Consider the following 19,924-nt stretch of genomic DNA (forward strand, 5'->3'; position numbering starts at 1 on the left):
TTGCCAACTGCATCAGTCAGTGCTGTGATGCCACTGGGAGTGGACAAAACTAGTTTGAGGGGCACTTTGGAACTTGACAGAAGATCTAGTAGGTGAACAACAGAGAGGATTATCAAATTCACTGTGCCTTGGACATGTCTTTTGAATGAAAGGATTTTTCAAAGTCCTTAGGGTAGCCGAGAAGCTTTCAAACATTCAGATTTCAGACTCCTCAACAGAAACCTTCAGCCTGAGAGAAAGGCTTCTTTCTCTCTAACCATTTATTCACAGATCAGTTCACAGAGAGTATTTAAATGAAGGCTGATGAGGTATTTTATGCAATGCATGCGAAGAGGAAGAGTCTGGTCTGAGGAGTGCACTGCACTCTCTGGGCATCTGCCTTCTAATCTGGCATGGAGGATTTGATGTGCTTCAGTGCCAAAACTGAAATAGTCGTGGATCCAGGTGTGATTAGTTCTTGGCTGTTTTTCCCCCCAACAGATAACAAAATAATGAACAATCAAGATGCTATAGAAAAAGCTGTCAGTAGAGGCCAGTGTTTATATAAGATATCCAGTTACACCAGCTATCCGATGCATGACTTCTACAGGTAACAGGATTTTTTTTCCATCGCCTATAGTCAGGTTTTCAAATAAACACAATTTCTCTTCTAGCAAGACCCCTAAAACAGTTGCCGTATGTCTGTTGGCACATAGACGTGTACTCTTCCTCAACTGCAACAGAAGAGGATTAAACAAGTTCCCATTGTCTTGAATTTACTGTGGGCTCTGAGGAAGATCATAGAACTCTAGAATGGTTTGGGTTGGAAGGAACCTTAAAGCGCATCTAGTTCCAACCTCCCGCCATGGGCGAGGACACCTTCCACTAGAGCAGGTTGCTCCAAGCCCCTGTGTCCAACCTGGCTTTGAACACTGCCAGGGATGGGGCAGCCACAGCTTCTCTGGGCACCCTGTACCAGCGCCTCAGCACCCTCACAGGGAAGAATTTCTCCCTAGTATCTAATGTAAATCAGTTTAAAGCCATTCGCCCTTGTCCTGTTGCTAGAGGCCCTTGTAAAAAGTCGCTCTCCAGATTTCTTGTAGGCCCAAGCAATCCTTCCCTGTATATCCTTCTCTTAGCACTATTCTGCCCCTAGACTCTCCGCCAGCACTTCACTTGAGCTCACCCCTTTTCAGTTCATGCCTAACGTGATGTTTCCCTTCAGATGTCACACCTGTAATACCACGGACCGCAATGCCATATGCGTGAACTGCATTAAGAAGTGCCATCAAGGACATGACGTAGAATTCATTAGACACGATAGGTACGTTCTGAGCAAGTGCTTTGAGCTGTTGGGACAGTGCAAGTGCAGGAGGAAGTAAAGAGCTGTCTCTCGTTGCAGGTTTTTCTGTGACTGTGGTGCTGGAACACTGTCCAATCCCTGTACGCTTGCTGGAGAGCCTACACATGATACAGACACACTATATGACTCTGCTCCACCTATAGAATCCAATACATTGCAGCACAACTGAATTCCTTTCAGAAAGCAAGTCCTGCCATTCGAATAGCATAACTGTTCAAACCTTTTTTTTTGGAGGAAGTTACACTTGCCCATTTCTGCAGAAAGACACTGTGTTAAAGCGGATGTGTGAGGTGTTGACACTATGGAGCTCAACCTACCAAAAAAGAAAGTGGCAATATATTGACTCAGGATAACAGAACTGGGCGTTTTAGCATTACTGTGTAAAACAAAGACTTTGAAGGGACAGAAGTGAAGAAAAAAAATAAGCTGCAATTTTGTACAGATACCAACTTCTGAAAGCTGGTGTTTTTACAAGTAGCATTGAAGCGCAGTCCAATTTGCAGTAGTACTATTCTGTAGACAAGCAGCATTCTTTGTTGCTGCCTTTATGGACATGGGTACCAATTGCTTTTGTAACATGGTAAAAAAAAAAAATGTGAGCTAGCACTTCTGCATTTCTTTTGATTTTTTTAACATTTATTCAGATTGAGAAATATGAGTTTAATGCTTTAATCTCATGTAGTTTGTTTCTAATTTCAAGCAAAAAAAAAAATCTTATTGTACTTGAATGTGTCCTGTTTTGTTAGCACACCTAGACTTGCTGTAACTGTACTCATGTCCCAGTATGTACGTTCTTTCTATGAAAGAGAAAACACTAATCTTAAATTATATCCAGCAATTTTTCTGGTGTCCTCTGAAGTTAGAATAATCTCCTCCCCTGCCCCAGCAATAGTCTGTACTCAAACCACCCTAACAAAGAAGAAAAGAGCGAGTGTTTTAATGAGACTTCCTAGACTATAATGCACTATAAAACAAAGTACCCATGTAACTAAGTTTTGTGAAAGAAATTTTACTATGTTTTAAAGTACACGGTAGAAAGTCTCCTCAAAACAGTCTTGTACTTTACTCTGTTCATAGTTTTTTTTGAACAGTCTCGGACATTACTTACATAACCTGCTGGAAATCACAGCAATTTCCTGCTCTAATGAAGCTGAGACAAGTATATATACAGCCCTATCCAGTTTCATAGCTTTTTTCCATTTATGTGTATTGGTGACAGTGGGTAATCAACAGCCTGAAAGTGTATGCATGTACCATAACATCTAGACTTAATATATTGTGGAGTACTCAATAACCATTATGTAGAGGGTAGGTAAGAATTAAAGGGTTTAATTTCCTAGGAAAGACAATGGAAAAATGGTCATTTTTAAAAAATAAAGTTTATTAGATCATAATGTTGTCTGATACCACCTTTTTTTGAGAAGCCACCAGTCCAAAGCCACTCGGGTCCTTACAGACGGTTGATCATAGTGGTAAGTTTCTGAACAGCGTTTCCATCCCTCACTGCACCATCCACCACCAGGCACAGGTACCTGAGGGAAATCAGAGTCAGCTTTACTGAAAGCAGATGCTCAAAGCTTAGGGGACACAGATGCCATCCTGTGTCTGGTACAAAGCTGCTCAATTCCCAGCCACCTCTATGCAAATTCAGCTCTGAGCCCTAGAGACTAGCAGGGGCTTAAAATACCACATTACTCATCATATCTGCCCTTGTGTAAGTAAGTCAGGCTTTAGTACTTCCTCACTGCTGGGGAAGTACATCTGATACTCACACAGAGTTCTAACTGCCCCCTCTGCTGTGAGGCTATGAGCTAAAGCCATCACCCTATTTTTAAGATGGATGCCTGCTAAGCAATGTGTGACTTCAAACTGGGAAACCAAGGCCTTACCTGAATACCCTCAGTGACATGGTCATTCTTTCAAACTCCTTTGCTTTTCTGTGCCCCTTCTGAATAACTTCCTCTGGAATATCAGCGAGTCTTGCTGCATTGAAGCCATAGCTCTTCGGACATGCTCCTTCAGTGAACTTGTACAGGAATGTAATTGTTTCCTGGCTTGGATCCTCACTCTCATTTTCAACCATACATGCCTAGAAAGAGTAAGTTACAAAAGTCAGTGTACGTAATAGTTACCTACTGATAGACACATGAACCATCACATCCTTTCCTCAGGGTGACTCTGGGCAGAGGAGCGCAGGACACAGAGACACACCAGCCACAAGGTCCCAACATCACACCTACCATGTGCCCCAGGCGCACAGCCACATTGTGTGCGTGGTCCTCCACCAGGGAATGGTAGTGTGTGGAGAACAGGGTCCGGCACTTGATCTTCTCTGCAAGCTCCTTCACTACTGCACTGGCTATAGCTGTTCCGTCAAAAGTAGCCGTGCCTCTGCCTGGAGGAAAAAGGGGAAAGCTTTGGCATGCTCAGGAACAAGAGCGGCAAAGTGAACTCAATCCTCACTCTTAACTGTTCAGATTAACAAATTGCAGCAAAGATGCTTTTCTAAAGGCAAATGCAACACATTATTTGCCATCTATCCCAGAATCAGAATGGGTTGAGAAGGGACCTTAAAGCTCATCCAGTTCCAACCCCCTGCCACAGGCAGGGACACCTTCCACTAGATCATGTTGCTCCAAGCCCCTGTGTCCGACCTGGCCTTGAACACTGCCAGGGATGGGGCAGCCACAGCTTCTCTGGGCAACCTGTGCCAGCACCTCAGCACCCTCACAGGGAAGAACTTCTTCCTAAGGTCTAATCTAAATCTCCTCGCTGTCAGGTTAAAGCCATTCCCCCTTCTCCTGTCACTACAGGCCCTTGTCAAAAGCCCCTCTCCCGGTTTCTTGTAGGCCAAGGCACAAATTGACCCTATCAGTTTGTGGTGTTTTCCTCCCTCCTTACTGTGTGGAAGATTGACAAACAGCAGTGAGTGGTGACAGCCGCCAGCCTCAGCATAAAGTGACCTGAAAGTTTGCCCTGTGACAATCCCGCTCTCTTCCACACTGCAGAAAATGACATTTCTGCTCCCTTGAGACTTGCTACTGGCTTGCTTGAGGTTTGCTGCAAGTAATCATCCAAAGGAAAGCAGGAAAACTCAGCTAGAAATAGGCTAATAATGACTGCGGGGTGGAAGGTGGGGCATTAGTTTCCAGGGCACCTAAGAAGTGTGTTTTGGAGAGAATTACATGGATACTGACCAGTTCAACACTGGAGCATTATGGTAAAATGGCCCCTGTGTTCTTGGTTGTCATTTAGACAGCCCAACAACCTTACAGGTAGCCTTTAACCCTAGGTTTAGTTTCCATCTATCACAATACAGACTAATTACCCAGTTCATCCACAAGAACAAGGGAGTGCTCTGTCGCATGCTGGAGAATGCTGGAAGTCTCACTCAATTCAACGAAGAAGGTACTTTCACCTTTAAAAGAAATGACAAAAAACCACCATGAAGCAGTCAAAGACCTGAAAACCACAACTAAACCCCCATTTAAGCTGCACTAGAATCTTGAGCCAGCTAAAATGAAACTTGACAGCAAACTGAAGATGGACAAAAATACAAAGCTGCTTTTTTTTCCAGCATGAAAACACTCTCCATTTGCCAGAAAAAAAAGCAGGTTTCGGTTCCTTAAGAGTGCAGGCATTGGCACAAGTACAGTTAATTAAGTTTTAGGCCACCTCATCTGTCTACTTTTAGTATCACTGATCAAATGTACCAGCTGGACAAAGAAGGGCATGAAGGGTACAAGATGGAGAGAATGTTTTGCCCATTCTTGGTCTTAAGTGCACAAGGCAGGCCCAAGGTGTATGGCTCTTCACTGTGAAAAAGCAAGCAGAAAAGCTTAAAAAGAGACTTAAGAGACTAAACATACTGGTTTAGTTGTTTATGTTATCAGGTAATTAATTCTTCAGACAATTAATCCTCATATGTACTCTACTTGAGTGAAGTATAGCACAAGAAACACACTCCTGCTAAGGACTGAACATCTCTGGGGAGTTCCATCAACTCAAGTAATATGAGGCCTGAAATTTAGACCCGAAATTGTCGTTTAACAGCTCACAAGCAGAAGTACACAATTATTCAGACCCTTCTAAGTGATAAATCCACATGTATAAAGTCCAGATTTACTAGTGCTTTGTAGGGTTCATCCCAAATAATCACACGCAGCAGCAATTAATGTAACATCAGAGGCAAGTATTTACTTCCTGTACTTGGGCTGCATGAGCACTACTGTGCTCAAACCTACATTTTTCAACAGGAGCTATTAAGCAGCCATCCTGATTTTCTGCATTAATTTAAAGAAATTCCCAGGATTGAGTATGTTCTTAACAATGTTTAGACTAACCATTTATTCTCTTTAGAAAATAAACCCGTAAAATCACACAGGTAATTAAAAAATGCTATTATTTAACATTTAATTCACAAAGTCCTGTTGACATCCATTACAAAGTGGCTGCCATGGAAAGTACAGAAACAACTCCTCTACAACAGCTACCTGCACATCACTGTCCTATTCCAGAACACTTAGGAAAAGATACCTACGTAAGTAGAACACAATCAACTATAAGCTATCCAAAAAGATACTCCTTAGACTTGCATCCAGGTGGAAGGCAGGCTTTAATATTAAAACTCATTAATAAGTGATTGTATGCGTCTGTCAAACATGACAGAGGACAAGCACATCAAACAAAACAAAGGTAACTACGGCCTTAGTTCTACTCTGAATGATGAGAGACAACAGATCAGTTGCCCAGCTTTCCCGGCAAAACCAACAGATGATCTCTTTCCACTGCCACTCGGAGGAAGAAAAGAAACTCCCTCCTTAGCAAAAGCACTGCAGAGAGCTGGATTTCAGCCACTTACCTGACATAATCCTGTCCGAGGCACCAAGCCTCGTGAACACTCTGTCAATCGGTGTCAGCCTGCAGACCTCAGCAGGTACGTAGCATCCCAGTTGAGCCATTATAGCCAGGAGACCAGCCTGCAGAACAAACAGGAAAACATTCACATTTTTACCATGGCGTTGGAGCTTCGGTTCCAGAGTAAGGAGAATGAGACTATTTCCCCTAAAACAAAGGCTGGAATACATAAAGCTTTCTACTGTTTTAACAGCTCCAGGCTGCAGCATCGTAATCCCGAGTAGGACTAAACTACTCCGAAAGCCTTCAAAACACAAGCTGTCACAGCAAGCAGTGTTTATAAAGCAAACTCCCTGTTTGCTTTCCCAGTTGCTGCTGATCCCTATTTTCATCTAGTTCTACCTGCAGAAGCATCTTCTCCCAGATGATACCAAGTCCTGGATATGGATAAGGCCACTTTGAAGAGATAAAAGATATCCTATTGCTTTTTCCCTCACTGAAGTGAAAGTAGAAAACCTACCACCTAAACATGGACATTTTCTACCAGATTATACTTTGGTCTTTGCACTGCACACCCTGAAGACCACTAATGGGACCTCCTCTGACATTTATAACCAATCAAGTCATGCTATTCCTTTATGCAAAGGAATATACTCTGGAACTTTCTGTGTCAAATAGACCATCACCTGTCTCATGAGCGTAGATTTGCCACCCATGTTTGGGCCAGTTACTAAGACACAGGAAGCTTCACTACTGCCATCTTCATCTTTGCTGCCTATCATGATGTCATTAGGAATGAAATCATCCCCAAAGAAAGTTTTTGTAATGCATGGATGGCGTGAATTTTTAAGTTCCAGGAAGGGAGGAGCACTATCCACAGGCAGTAGAATTACAGGTCGGCACAGTGGTCCATCACCATCTTGACTGTAGTTAGCAAGGGACATCAAGACATCTATAAGATTAAGAGAAATTCCAGTAAGTCACACTTTCACCTTTCTTTATTCATTCACTGGAATGCATTTACTCATTCAATAGCATTTTTGTAAACACAATTTTCCATTTCATTTTACTGGTAAGGAAAACACACAGGAAGTACTCCAAAAGAACAAGTAAAAGGTGAGGATATTCACAATGTCTTTCCTCATCCCTTTCACATTCCTGCTGATGCCAGATTAAAAATCCTCCCCTCCAACTTGTAATTTACAAGTCTTTAAAATCCTCACCATTTCACATCAAAAGCTACTTGGTTTTTAACATACCTGTTAGAACATGTATGTTAAACGACTACTGTCTTGCATTGGTTTTTAATTCAGAACAAGGTAAGTAAAGAGGAAATCAGCTTCTGTGCCAATGAATTACTTTAAGAATCATAATACTGCTTGAAAGTTGCCAGGATAAATTTATAAGTATCAAAGTTGTTGGCCTTGCAGAAAGCAGCAGCACACCCCCCCTCAGCTACCCTGGCTCTATGGTTCTAAAAGCTGATTGCCTACAAAATGGGACTGTATTATGTGATTTTAGAGACTTCATGTATACGGATTACAGCTGCCTCCCTCTCTACCTCTACTCTATCCAGCCGTGGCTGGCACTGCAGTGCTGTGGCTGCTTCCCAGCTCTCCCAAACCACTCAGAGAATCCATCCCCAGACAATGCTCCCTGTCCACCTCTCCTCCCTTTGCTGCCCCAGTGGCATTCAGAGAGTGCTTTCATTTTTCCCTGGAACAAAGACATCCCAGAGTGCCTCACACTAGCAGAGAATTCACAGTACAAGACTATGCCAGTCCTGGGAAGGAAATAGAGGAGACTGTCTTACCCCAGAAATTTAAGGAACATTTGGGGAAGTCTTTCTATTCAACGACCTTCTTCAAGGCAGTGACAATGACCACATTATTTAAGGCTGTTGAGAATGGAGAGGATTCTCCCCCTCTACTGTGCTCTGGGGAGACCCGCCCTGCAGTCCTGTGTCCAGCTCTGGGGGCAACACCACAAGAGGGACGTGGAGCGAGTCCAGAGGAAGCCACAGAGATGCTCCGAGGGTGCTGAGGCCCTGGCACAGGGTGCCCAGAGAAGCTGTGGCTGCCCCATCCCTGGCAGTGTTCAAGGCCAGGTTGGACACAGGGGCTTGGAGCAACCTGCTCTAGTGGAAGGTGTCCCTGCCCGTGGCAGGGGGTTGGAACTGGATGAGCTTTAAGGTCCCTTCCAACCCAAACCAGTCTGGGATTCTATGAAAGCAGCCTGCTCAGATGGAAAGGAGGTGACTAGCAGGTTAGATTTCGATACCTCCACCTGCATCACTGTCTTTGCTTATAAGAATCTACCAATCCATATATGAGAATCCCAGAAGCAGCAAGAGACCCTCCAGCTATGATGAGCTGTGAGAAATACTCAGCTGCACAGCTACAGAGGCACAACAGGAATGAAGAAAGAGCTTGCACGCATCAAGACTCAGCAATTGCCATTTACCAACAGGCAGGAAACAGGTGATCACTGATAGTTATCAATGTTTTACCACAATCGGAGTTTTTAAACTACAGATTAAGAGCTGGCAACAAGCCTCTTCTGCTTACCCAGGTGAGATTTCACCATTTACTATACAAGTCAATGGTATCTTTGCTGTATGTCAAAAAGAAGACGAGCTCTTACCTAACACAGCAATGCACTCCACAGCTGTGTGCCAGTCCTTGCTGTTCTTGTCAAAGTTGTAAAACAAACGCCTCATACAGTCCTTCAGTGCTGCATCTCGGCGCTCTTCAGCATTAACCATTGCAGCCAGCATCTTCTCAATCTCCTTGGTCCAGTAACGTTTATATCCCTTCCTGCTTGACTTCAACTCGTATTCCTCAGGCAACTTCCGCGATACCACACTTTCCGGTATCTCCATTTGGTATCGGTTTTTGCCTGCCCCCCAGTATAGCACGGATTTGAATCCAAGCAGTTTGCGTTGCTTATCCAGGTACTTCTGAAGTTCTTCCTCAACAGCTTTAATATCCTGTAGTGCTTTATCATAATCAGGGTCAAAACCTGCCTTTGGAGTAATCACTCCTGTCTTTCGAGCCTGGTTATGATCAAAAGCAGTATCCCACCTTTTAAGCTCAGCGCTCAAGTCTGGGAAGCGGCCATCTGGATTTTTGTCTTTGCGGGTGACCAGCTGCTTCAGGACTTTAGATTTGAAGTCACTGGCACTTTCTTCCATGCTATCAACAATTTCACTCATGACTTTAAAACCCTCCAGTGCAGACAAGAAGTCAGCAATCTTTTTCTTGCTGTATTTGATCTCTTCGTAGAAGATGGCCCTGCTGTCAGGATGGGTCTGGCTTTTAAGTGGCGACCCGATGCTGTGAATTTTGCTGAGCAGCCTTTCAAGGTCAGGCAGTTTCTTCAGGTGCTCACTAACTTCAGACATTTTATCTCGCACTGCCAGAAGGTCCTCAACAGCATCCAAACGATCGTTGATGGATTTCGGATTACAAAGGGGAGCGCAGAGCCACTGCTTCAGGAGGCGCTTCCCAAATGGCGTACAACAGGAATCAATCCTCTCCAACAAAGTACCTTCTGTGGTTCCGTTGGTTCCGTTCTGCAGGACTTCCAAGTTCATCAGGGTGACCCCATCCAGCACCATCCGCTGATCAGTTTTAGCAAAGAAACTACTTGGCCTTGTCATTTTTGCAGTGTCAATATCCACAGGGATATACTCCTCAAAGTTTGCCAGGGATAACAGCTCCTGATCAATCAGGCATTTTTTGAGATAGAAGACACATCCCCCCAGAGCTGACAAAGCTAATTCACTGTTCTCCCCAGGAGTTAATCCCAGAGAGTCACTCTCTGAAGTCAGAGATTTGATTACAGAGGGCAGAGAACATCCATTTTCAGAGTTCTCATTTTCCTTGAAATATCCTTCTTCAAGAAGGACTTTTAGTGTTTTAGATGCATTCCAGAACTGGGAACCAGAGATCAGCCCTTCCTGAATGCAAGAAATAAGTGAACCCTTCAGTATCTTCTGTGTGTCCACAGACAGGTTCCCCTTCTCATACAGTATCTGCACAGGAGTGTAATGTGCTACTAATGTCCTAAACCTCGAACAGTGCCGATCATCCGAGAACTGGCCGACATAAAACTTCCCCACCGACGTGTCAACAAAGCAGACCCCATAAACACGCTGTCCAGAGGAGTCTTCTTTCTCCTTCACACACAGCAGGTATTTGTTATGGTTCTCAGAGGGATCACAGTCCATGATGCTGTAAGTCTGAGTTCCTTTGGTGATGATTCTGCAGATCTCGCGGCGTACAACCTTGTCAAACTTAGTTGGGTGGGCCATTGACTTGTAGCGCGCTTCCATCATTTCTGGAGTTTCTGTTTGCTCCACGCGGGCTACCTTGTAGCCTTTCTGCACCAGAACATCAGAGAATCTGCCAAATGCAGTTTCTGGAAACCCTGAATGCGCCCAAGTACCCTTCATAAAGATCAGGCCCAGCTCATTCACGCCAGTGACCGCATCCATGTGATACAACTCATAGAACTTCCCAACTTTGTAGCAGATCACAGCATCAAAGTTCTGACTTTTCAGCTGCCACCACCTCCGCACCCCTGGCGTGCACTTGTTGAGATAGTCCTCAGGTACATACAGAGTGCAGGGGTCGTAATCAGGGTCATTCTGCCGCCTCCTGCACGCATCTTTCTTTTTCCCTTCCTGCAGCCAATCAAGCTTCTCATGTTCCCATGCTGCGAAGCCACTGCTGCCTCCACTGCAAGCAGCTGCTTGAGATTCAAAACTCTCAGGTGCTGCAAATGATGTCAGCTTAGATTTGGCTTCTAAAGAAGCTGTTGCTGCTATTTTGGGTGTTTCAGAACGTTCATTTTCTAAGCTGCTCCTTTTAGCAGGCTTGTTTCTCTCTCTTCTCTTTCGTTTAGAAGGGACTTTGACGGGACTTTCTGCAACGCTCTCTGTATCTGTCTCCACATCAGTAGATTCATTTTCATCCACCCCACTACTAGCTTCCTCGCTGCTTGCTGTATCTTTTGCATCAGGCTTGAACTCTTCATCAGAGCCATCATGATCACTGTCAGAATCCAACACTCTTCTTCTTTTGGTTTTTACGGCACCTTCACTGCTCATTACTCGCTTATTACTCTTCACATCCTCCTCACTATCACAGTCATCACTGTAGCCTGACGCACTTTCACTCATCTGCTGGAAAGATAGATTATTTTACCTACAGAAAATTCTGGCTACAAAGTAAAGTATTGCTGCTGCAAGTAGTGGTGAAAAAATATGCAACTTCGGCAGTAGCTGTGATACTTCAAGCAAAAGACAGTATAGCCACAGTCAATTTTGTTTACCTTCAGAGAACTTACTTTTCTCCCCCTGCATAAGTAACCGCTACCAGCCAGTGGCATAATTATTCCTCTATGTATTCTTTACAGCCTCATTCACTACTTTGCATAAGTGATGCTGATGAACAAAACATTTAAAGTGGACAAAAGGCACATGGTACACGAAATCTGGTATTAGCCTATGTGAGCTTTGACCACAGTGGTTTGGTTTGGGTTGTTTGGTTATGGGGTTTTGTTTGGGATTTTTTTGAGTTAACTACCTATTTTCACCCACAAGCATACTACTTTACAGTAACCTTCAAGAGGATCATGTGTGTGTGTAGGAGAAAGAAAAGAAACTCCATTATTTGCCTTTTCAGGCTCAAACTTTAAGAAATCCAGCATCAGTGCTGGAGAAAACCAGCACCAGAGGGACTGTCAAGGGTACAAAGTGCCAGTGCCCACTGCACTATTGCCACAAGCATAACAGTGCTTGGAGTGCCATCTGTGCGTTGGAGCAATATTACACTGCAGAAAGAGCAGATGGGCCATGCTGACACAGGAGGTAAGAGAAACCACTATCCCAGTAACAGTTTCCTCCTACCATTCCTTTCTAAAGAAATCTATTCCAATGCATATGGTGGTACTGAAATATTTGAATCACTCACAATATAAGGTGAATACAAGATCTTTTAGATACCCCACCAACAGACTGGCGTTAACAGGACAAGAACTTGTATTTTAGTGCTACTTTACAAGATGAGGGCAGGCTCCAAAACTCCCATTTAACACCTTAATACTCAAAAAGTCAGAAATTTTGACATCACAACAAATTAAAACTTCAGACTGAGCATAAGGGAAACTTGGAAGATGAATAGCAGATAGAGAAGATAAACAGATGCAGCAGGATTAAAAAACTCAAACTTCGTAAGTGAAAAAGTGAGTCACCTGGGCTACCGAGGGAGCAATTAATGAAGGGTTAGAGAAGTTAAGTAGCTTCTGAGGTCAGTCCTTACCATACAGAACACCAGAGAGATATTAGACTTGTCTCTCCAGCTAGATAGTCCATGCTTAGTTCCAAGAAACAGCTACTAAGTCTAGTGTATCTCTGAAAATGACAGCAAGAAAGAAAAAATTTACCTCCATTTCCTCTTCTTCCTCCTCCTCGTCCTCTGCGTCTGAAGGTTCATTGCATACTGCCAGTTCAAGCCGCTTAGTCTTATCTTTGCTCATTGCATCGTCTGCTAGCACCATTGCTCTTTTAATTTCAGGCTTTGCACTGTAGAACATACCACCCTTCAGTGCCTCTGCATCTGATGAACCTGTAAAACCACAAATAATTTGTCAGAAACTGAAGTTAGTCTAGCATTTAGCCAGTTCTTTAGTTATTGTTCATACTCCACTTTTAAATGTATTCAGACAACTAGTACAGTTATCTAATATTCAGTGTTGTTACCAGTCATTTCCACCACGTCTTAAATATTCATTCAGCCTGACAAACTACCCCCAGAGAAAGTATAACCACTCACCAATGCCTGCCTCATACATGAACACTTGAAGAATTGCTTCTATTTCTGTAACTCATTACCACATCTGAATACTTCTAAGCTGAGCACTAAACACCCTCACACTAACTATAGTTACTACTGAAAAGTAACACTTTATACCAGCAGTGCAGCAGACCTGACAGAGGCCACACAGCTATTTTAGCAATGATAGGCAAGTTCAGCCATAAAATTATCTTCAAGTTATGCCTGTCAGTCATCTATGACAGGCTCTTTGGCTAAAGCTCTGCTGGCTGTTCAAACTGCTCCTGTAAGTGCAGCAAGGCCCAACACCAACCACATTAACTGCTCACCAGTCACACTGCCAATTCACCCTGACACTGCAGAGTATTAAGCAAAGCTTGCTATTAATAACTACACCATCCCCTCATCCTCTTTCATACCCCTTGAGTGCCACAGCTCCTCCTTCCACTACCTGTACATAAACAAAAACAAATCCAACCAGTCTACAGACTGATTTCTAGAAAGGGTCCCCAAAGACACTGAAATTCATCTTCATAGAACCATAGACTGATTTGGGTTGAAAGGGACCTTAAAGCTCATCCAGTTCCAACCTCCTGCCACGGGCAGGGACACCTTTCACTAGATCAGATTGCTCCAAGCCTCGTCCAACCCGGCCTTGAACACTGCCAGGGATGGGAGTTTTTATCATAAACAGCAGGCTATTACACACTTCAGATCTTAATGCAATGCTAAAAATATGAATCATATACATAATGTATTATGTATTCAACCTGGGGAAGAAAAAAGGACATTAGAGTTGACTATAGATGGGGAGGGGTGATTCCTTTTTCTGTTCTTGTTGAGTGCAGCTGGCTGCATACAACAGTAGGATCTACTTGAATATGTCCTCTTGTGAATCCCTTCACATGCTGCTATTAACCGAAGCTTCAGCTCTCAGTCCACAGCAGACAAAAAGCAGCTGACTTGTAGGAGGCCAAATACCTCAGAAATGAGCCAAACAGAATTCTCCCTCACATTCATTTCCTTCAGCTTGCAGTAGCAAAGCAGAGAGTTACAAGTAGCTGCTTCTACAGCACAAATGCAACACATTAGCAAACCAGATCTCCATTTTGGTTTTGCAAGTGGACTGAGACAACCTAAAAATATTTTGTGTTCAATATTGGAAATTTAACAACGGCAGGAGAAAAATATCATCATATAATTTAACTGCATTCTCAAGTGTAACTCCACTTCTTGCGTGCCCAACTGTTACAACTCCAGCCCTCTGCTCTCTCTATATATTGTTTGTAACTGAACGCAAGAAACCTCTCCATTTTCTTACCCAAAGACTCCAACACTCTTACTTTGTATACAAAGATGCTTTTTGTCCGAATTTAAAAGCAAATCATGTCCTTTAAATATTTTTACTCTGCTCTGCATTAATCATATTTCTTGTAGATAGACCAGTGTTTCTGTGCTTTAAAGTTTCGAAGACTTCTTTTCTGCAATTTTCTTCTGTCAAAGAGATCAATTTCCTTGTCTGTATTTGCTCCTAAGTGCATCTGCAAGATGTTATATTATATTTGATTCTTTTAAAATACATGGAAAGATACATGTAAACCATGGACCAATTCCCTTGTGTTAAATTATGCTAACACTTCTCGTAATAACATTACCATTTTAAATTAAACTAACTATGGCTTAAGTGCAGTACATTTAAGTATCAACAAGCCAAAAAAAGATAAGATGACTACATGACCATAGAACTCTGACTTGTAAAAAGAAAGAAACTGTTTAAATTCAGTTGTTTCACTGACATCATAAGCAAATCCTACAGTATATCAAAAATATTGTACTACACCTAAAGCACTTGTTGGAGTAACAAGAAGACAGCACAATGGTTTGCACAAAACAACTGACAGCCAATGATTTACAGTTTTCAGCAACACTAGAATTACAAAACAAGAGGAAAACAGATCTTGATTCTTAATAAGGTGAGATTCATTATTCAAAATGTTGTTTTAATTCTTGATGACATTTGATTTTCTTTAGTTAGCCAAATAATTTCTTCAATATGATGAGCACCAAGTCTGCTCTGTAACAAGAAGCGCTACCCTAACAAACACTCTGAATTCTCAAGTTACATATTTTATTAATAAAACTGTATTGGATGGCTTAAAAGAAATAATGCCCCAGTATAATTAATTTTAGTAACCTAACACCCTGTGCCTAGTGTTTTGATTCTGGACAAACTGCAGTTCCCAATAGCTGCTTAAAAGCTGTGCTTGACATTCCTAATATTTTAAGGATTTCAGCGCTAAAAATTGAAATAGTGGATCTATCTTTTAGATGTTTGTTTTACATTGATGGGAGAAATAAAGGAAAGAAACTTTTAAAACAGAAACAAGCTTTGTGTTCCATGCTAATAAACACGAGGGCTTAGTGGCTTATTTTTAAAAAACTGTATAACCATAAACACACCTATAATCCTCCAAACCCTCAAAAACTTGCTTTCTCTAACTCACAAAGTACAAATCATACTTTCCCACTCAATACTAATCTTGGTTTTGCTGCTCTTTCTCCATGGACAATACCATATCCTACACCTCATGCTTATTTTTCCAAAGCAAGTGGCCTATTTCCATTTCGGAAAGTTCTATTTATATCTCTTACCTTTATATGGCTTCAGATACTTCATACTGACCCAGCCCCTCGTAGGGCTGTCATCAAAAAACTGTACATGGACACGAGTGGATTTCCCTTTTCCTCTGACTATTGTTCTTTCAGTTGGGTGGTTGTATATGAGACACGGCCACCAAGGATAACCTTCCATCTTGGCCCAGACCAGGTCACCAGGCGAATACTCACAGGAGACACTGCAGAGGCAACAGATGTGTAATGTAAGGAACATAAACATCTAAAGCAACTCTCTTCATAAGCATAACTGCACACTGCTTCGGAGCAGCGTGCCCTCTAAACATCTTGGAAGGCTCCTCTGTGGTGCAACCTGGATTATACAGTCTTTCTATACCACCACCAATACCTTTCTTAAACGATTTTTTGGATTTGCTCCTCTGAGTTCTACTGGATCCCCACAGAGATAGACCTTCACAGCCACACACAACCGGCTAAGGTCGGAAGGCACGTCTGGAGGTCATCTAGTCCAAAACCCCTGCTCAAGCAGGGCCACCTAGAGCCATGTGTAACCAGACTCTTAGTATTTGTTACCCCTTCTTAAGGAAAGTGGCCCACTTAATGGTGGGGGAGAGAGGAACTGGGCCCAACCAGACATTAAAACAAAAAAACTGCAGACTATGTAATCACGAACCTACATGACAAGTTTTCCTGCAGAGGCTAATTCTCAAGAGGGCACCTAAATGAAATGAGTATGATTTAAGAAAAACCCTCAAGCTACAAAAAAATTAATGAATAAATAAAACTGTCTCCACTGCAAAGCACTTGATGCAGCTTTTATTTGCTTTCTCCTCTTCCCCCAAGATTTCAACCCAGCCACTGCCACACACTACCACTGATGGCTGGGGGTATCGCTGCAGGCTGTAGCTAAGCAATGACACTGATCAGGCTGGAGAGGGTCCAGAGAAGGGCCTCAAGGGTGACCCAAGGGCTGGGCAGATGCGTGAGGACAGGCTGAGAGAGCTGGGTTTGTTCAGTCTGCAGAAGAGAAGGCTCAGGGCAGACCTTATCAATCATGTGCCAGTATTTAAAGGCTATAAAGAAGATGGAGACTCCCTTTTTACCAGGAGTCACATGGAGAAGACAAGGGGTGATGGGCACAAGTTACTCCTGGGAAGATTCCAATTAGACACAAGAGGAAAATTTTTCACAGTGAGAACAATCAGCCATTGGAATAATCTCCCCAAGGAAGTGGTGGATTCCCCGACATTGGATACTTTTAAGGCTGAGCTGGACAGGGCAGTGGGACATCTGATCTAGGTCATGCTCTGCCTAGAAAAGTTGGACCAGATGATCTTTGGGGTCACTTCCAACCTGGAATTCCCTAATTCTATGACACTCAGTTCGACTTGGCACACTTGTGACAGGGAACACACAGGAGGCAGTAGCGAAAGAATGTATTTCAACCCGGCAAAGACTCACAATAGGACCAGACCCGCTCTGTGCAGATGTCGGCGTTACCCGCCCCGGCTGGGGCTGGGCCGGCCGCAGCGCCCACCGGGTGCATACACACACAGAAGCACCCTCCGGCGGCTCCTACCCCAGCTGCACGGCTCCCGCCAGCGACCGCGCCGTGAGGCGCCAACCGCGCGGGGCTCGCTGCGAACCGGCCCCCGCTCCGCACCGGGAAGGCCCCAGCAGGCCCAGGCCCCCCGGCGGGCAGCCACCGTCTCCCGGTGGGAAGGGGGGCACGAACGGACACCAGCGGCCCCGCTCCAAAAGCCACCCGCCCTCCCTCCCGCCCGCAATGGGCCGCAAGCTGCCGCTGCGGCACCCGCTTCCCGCAGGCCTCGGCCCCGCGGCCTGCTCTGTCCCCGCCGGTTACCCGTGCGCCTTGGCGGCCGCGCCGTCCCGTCCGCCCTTCTCCCCCGTCTCCTTGCGCCGGGCCGCTGCTCTGCCCGCTGTGCCGTTGCCCGCCGCGCCGGCGGTGGCCTCGCAGCCATTCCGCTCCTCCGAAGCGCGGCGGGTCCCCGCGCCGGCCTGCGTCGGGGCCGGGACTGGTGCTGGTGTCGGGGCCGGGGCCGGCCGCGGCGTTGCCGGCGCGGCCTTGGTGAAGAAGCGGAGCAGAGTACTCTGCCGAGACATGGCCACGGCGGGAAGCGCGGCCCGCAGACAGCGCGCCAAACCCGCCACCGCCCGCCCCGCCCCTGGGCGTGCCCGGCCCCGGCCCGCCCCTCCCGGCTGCTGCGGGCGGGAAACGCGGAGGGGATTGTGGTGGTCCCGGCCCGCCCGCCTCAGCCCCGGGACCCGGAGAGACCCCTCATGTCCGCCCCGCCGCGGCCTCCGTGTGCGCCCCGCCTTCCACTGGCAGCGTCCCGGCCTGCTGCGCCGGAGCCGCCCTCCCCAGGCGGGCGTTCTCCGTGTTCAGTATCCCACAGCGAGGTCTGGCCTAAATAACCGCAGCCCATCAGACGCTGTGCTTGTCCCGCAGTGGTTGCTACTGATGGGATGAGCGGGGGCCTTCCCACAGAAACACCCTCGGGGAAGGAGAAGCTGTGGCACCTGCTTTTGCAGGGGGAATGGATTTAACCTGCCAGAGGGCAGACTGAGATGAGACATTAGGAAGAAATTCTTCCCTGTGAGGGTGCTGAGGCGCTGGCACAGGTTGCCCAGAGAAGCTGTGGTTGCCCCATCCCTGGCAGTGTTCAAGGCCAGGCTGGACGGGGCTTGGAGCAACCTGCTCTAGTGGAAGCTGTCGCTGCCTGTGGCAGGGGGTTGGATTGGATGAGATTTAAGGTTCCTTCCAACCCAAACCAGTCTGTGAGTCTATGAGATTCAGAGAAAAATCACTTACTGACACAAGATGTCTGTTAGCATAGCTTTTTCTTTCACAAAAATTGTGGTTTACTATCGCAAGCCAAAACCTCTCCATACAGTTCAGCATAAGCATAAATGTAGCCAAAAACGCCCCAGGAGTGCTCCCACTGTGAGTAAAAAAAGTGGAGCTGCAAGGCAGGGATTTGACCACGAGGGGTCACGCAAACCCAGACAATACTGAAGGATTCTAAAATCGTGTTGCTTCTAAAAGAATTATTTCCGTTTAATTTCAAAGCGAATTTTCCGTTTAACTTACCATCTCTTGCTTTCATATACAATCTGGTGCATCCCCAGCGACATACACCTCAAACTGAAGTAGAAAGACAACTGAGTTTAGTTTGCTGAGAATAGTCCAGGGGATTATATGGCATGTAGTGACAGGACAAGGAGGAATGGCTTTAAAAGGGTAGATTCAGATTAGACATCAAGAAGAAATTCTTCCCTGTGAGGGTGCTGAGGCGCTGGCACAGGGTGCCCAGAGAAGCTGTGGCTGCCCCATCCCTGGCAGTGTTCAAGGCCAGGTTGGACGGGGCTTGGAGCAACCTGCTCTAGGGGAAGGTGTCCCTGCCCGTGGCAGAGGATTGGAACTAGAAGAGCTTTAAGGTCCCTTCCAACCCAAACCGTTCTATGATTCTATCTGTCTGTCTGTCTATCTACCTACCTATCTATCAAAATATATAAACCACATACATGTATTATCTGAAACAAATCATCTGGAGGCACTTCCTTAACACACTCCTCAAAGCCCCTGGGACATCAACACATGCCTCTGGTTTTAAGTAGACAGCTGAGGTTGGTCTCCCACCTGTGTTCCTGTTAGTGCACATGCCTGTGAACTGTGTGAGGGAATAAATGAATGCGGTGTGCAATGAGTCCCTTGTTATTAATAACAGAATAATAAAATACTATCTAATAAATACTGGTGCTCCAGCACTCTGATCATCTTTGTGCTCTCCTCTGGACTTGCTCAAGCAGGTCCATGTCCCTCTTGTGTTGGGGATAGATAGATGGATGGATGGATGGATGGATGGATAGATAGATAGATACACAGATAGATACATAGATAGATATATAGATAGATATATATATAGATAAATCGATAAATACAGAGAGAGATAGATAGATAGACAGATAATCTTGTCGTTTCACATGTATAGCAGCCTTCAGGAATGTATCCTGGTTGTACAACCCATGGTTGATGCTAGTGGATTTGGACAGCTTTGGAAGAGCCTCAGTGTTCATTGTTTCTTGTGGGTTCAGCAGGACTGCTGGTCTCTGGAGCTTATCAGTTCTTGGCAGACCTCTGTGTGCTACCACTTGGCATGCACTTTCCTGCTCGTCAGCTGGCTGTTTTCTCCATCCACACACATGACTGGAGAACTGTTCACACATGCTC

General features: G+C 44.9%; 2 protein-coding genes across 5 annotated transcripts in view; one reads left to right on the forward strand and one right to left on the reverse strand.

Moving 5' to 3' along the window:
• The window catches only part of FBXO11 (F-box protein 11), a 75,527-nt gene extending 72,791 nt beyond the window's left edge, over positions 1–2,736 (forward strand). For 2 of the 3 annotated variants that reach the window (XM_030498828.1, XM_030498829.1), the window contains 3 exons: positions 481–589; positions 1,205–1,303; positions 1,382–2,733. In XM_030498828.1, coding sequence (XP_030354688.1) covers positions 481–589; positions 1,205–1,303; positions 1,382–1,511 — 338 coding nt within the window. In that variant the 3' untranslated portion in view covers positions 1,512–2,733. Of the gene's footprint in view, positions 1–480; positions 590–1,204; positions 1,304–1,381 lie in introns of all 3 variants that reach the window. The other variant, XM_030498827.1, reaches the window with a different exon arrangement.
• Positions 2,703–17,992, reverse strand: MSH6 (mutS homolog 6). 2 transcript variants are annotated; one of them, XM_030498825.1, is made up of 10 exons: positions 17,537–17,992; positions 15,691–15,893; positions 12,650–12,831; positions 8,843–11,387; positions 6,886–7,151; positions 6,204–6,321; positions 4,671–4,760; positions 3,583–3,737; positions 3,232–3,431; positions 2,703–2,874 (listed from the first exon to the last, which is right to left on the reverse strand). In XM_030498825.1, the coding sequence occupies exons 1-10, from the start codon at positions 17,794–17,796 to the stop codon at positions 2,793–2,795; spliced, it is 4,101 nt and encodes a 1,366-aa protein (XP_030354685.1). In that variant the 5' UTR covers positions 17,797–17,992; the 3' UTR covers positions 2,703–2,792. The 2 variants fall into 2 exon arrangements, with proteins under 2 accessions (XP_030354685.1, XP_030354686.1); XM_030498826.1 differs by having other exon boundaries at positions 8,843–11,384; positions 17,537–17,853.
• Between the last annotated feature and the right edge of the window lie 1,932 nt (positions 17,993–19,924).

The sequence above is a fragment of the Strigops habroptila genome, chromosome 10 (assembly GCF_004027225.2).
Source record: "Strigops habroptila isolate Jane chromosome 10, bStrHab1.2.pri, whole genome shotgun sequence".
NCBI classification, from domain to species: Eukaryota; Metazoa; Chordata; class Aves; order Psittaciformes; family Psittacidae; genus Strigops; species Strigops habroptila.

Bases quoted from the DNA above. Each gene is read 5' to 3' on its own strand.
- MSH6 (XM_030498825.1), bottom strand. From the start codon at position 17,796: ATGTCTCGGCAGAGTACTCTGCTCCGCTTCTTCACCAAGGCCGCGCCG. The intron at 12,832-15,690 runs GTAAGAGATATA...GTGGTTTTACAG, and splicing joins GTATCTGAAGCCATATAAAG to GTTCATCAGATGCAGAGGCA. The intron at 3,432-3,582 runs GTAGGTGTGATG...TACTCTTTCTAG, and splicing joins CTGTGCGCCTGGGGCACATG to GCATGTATGGTTGAAAATGA.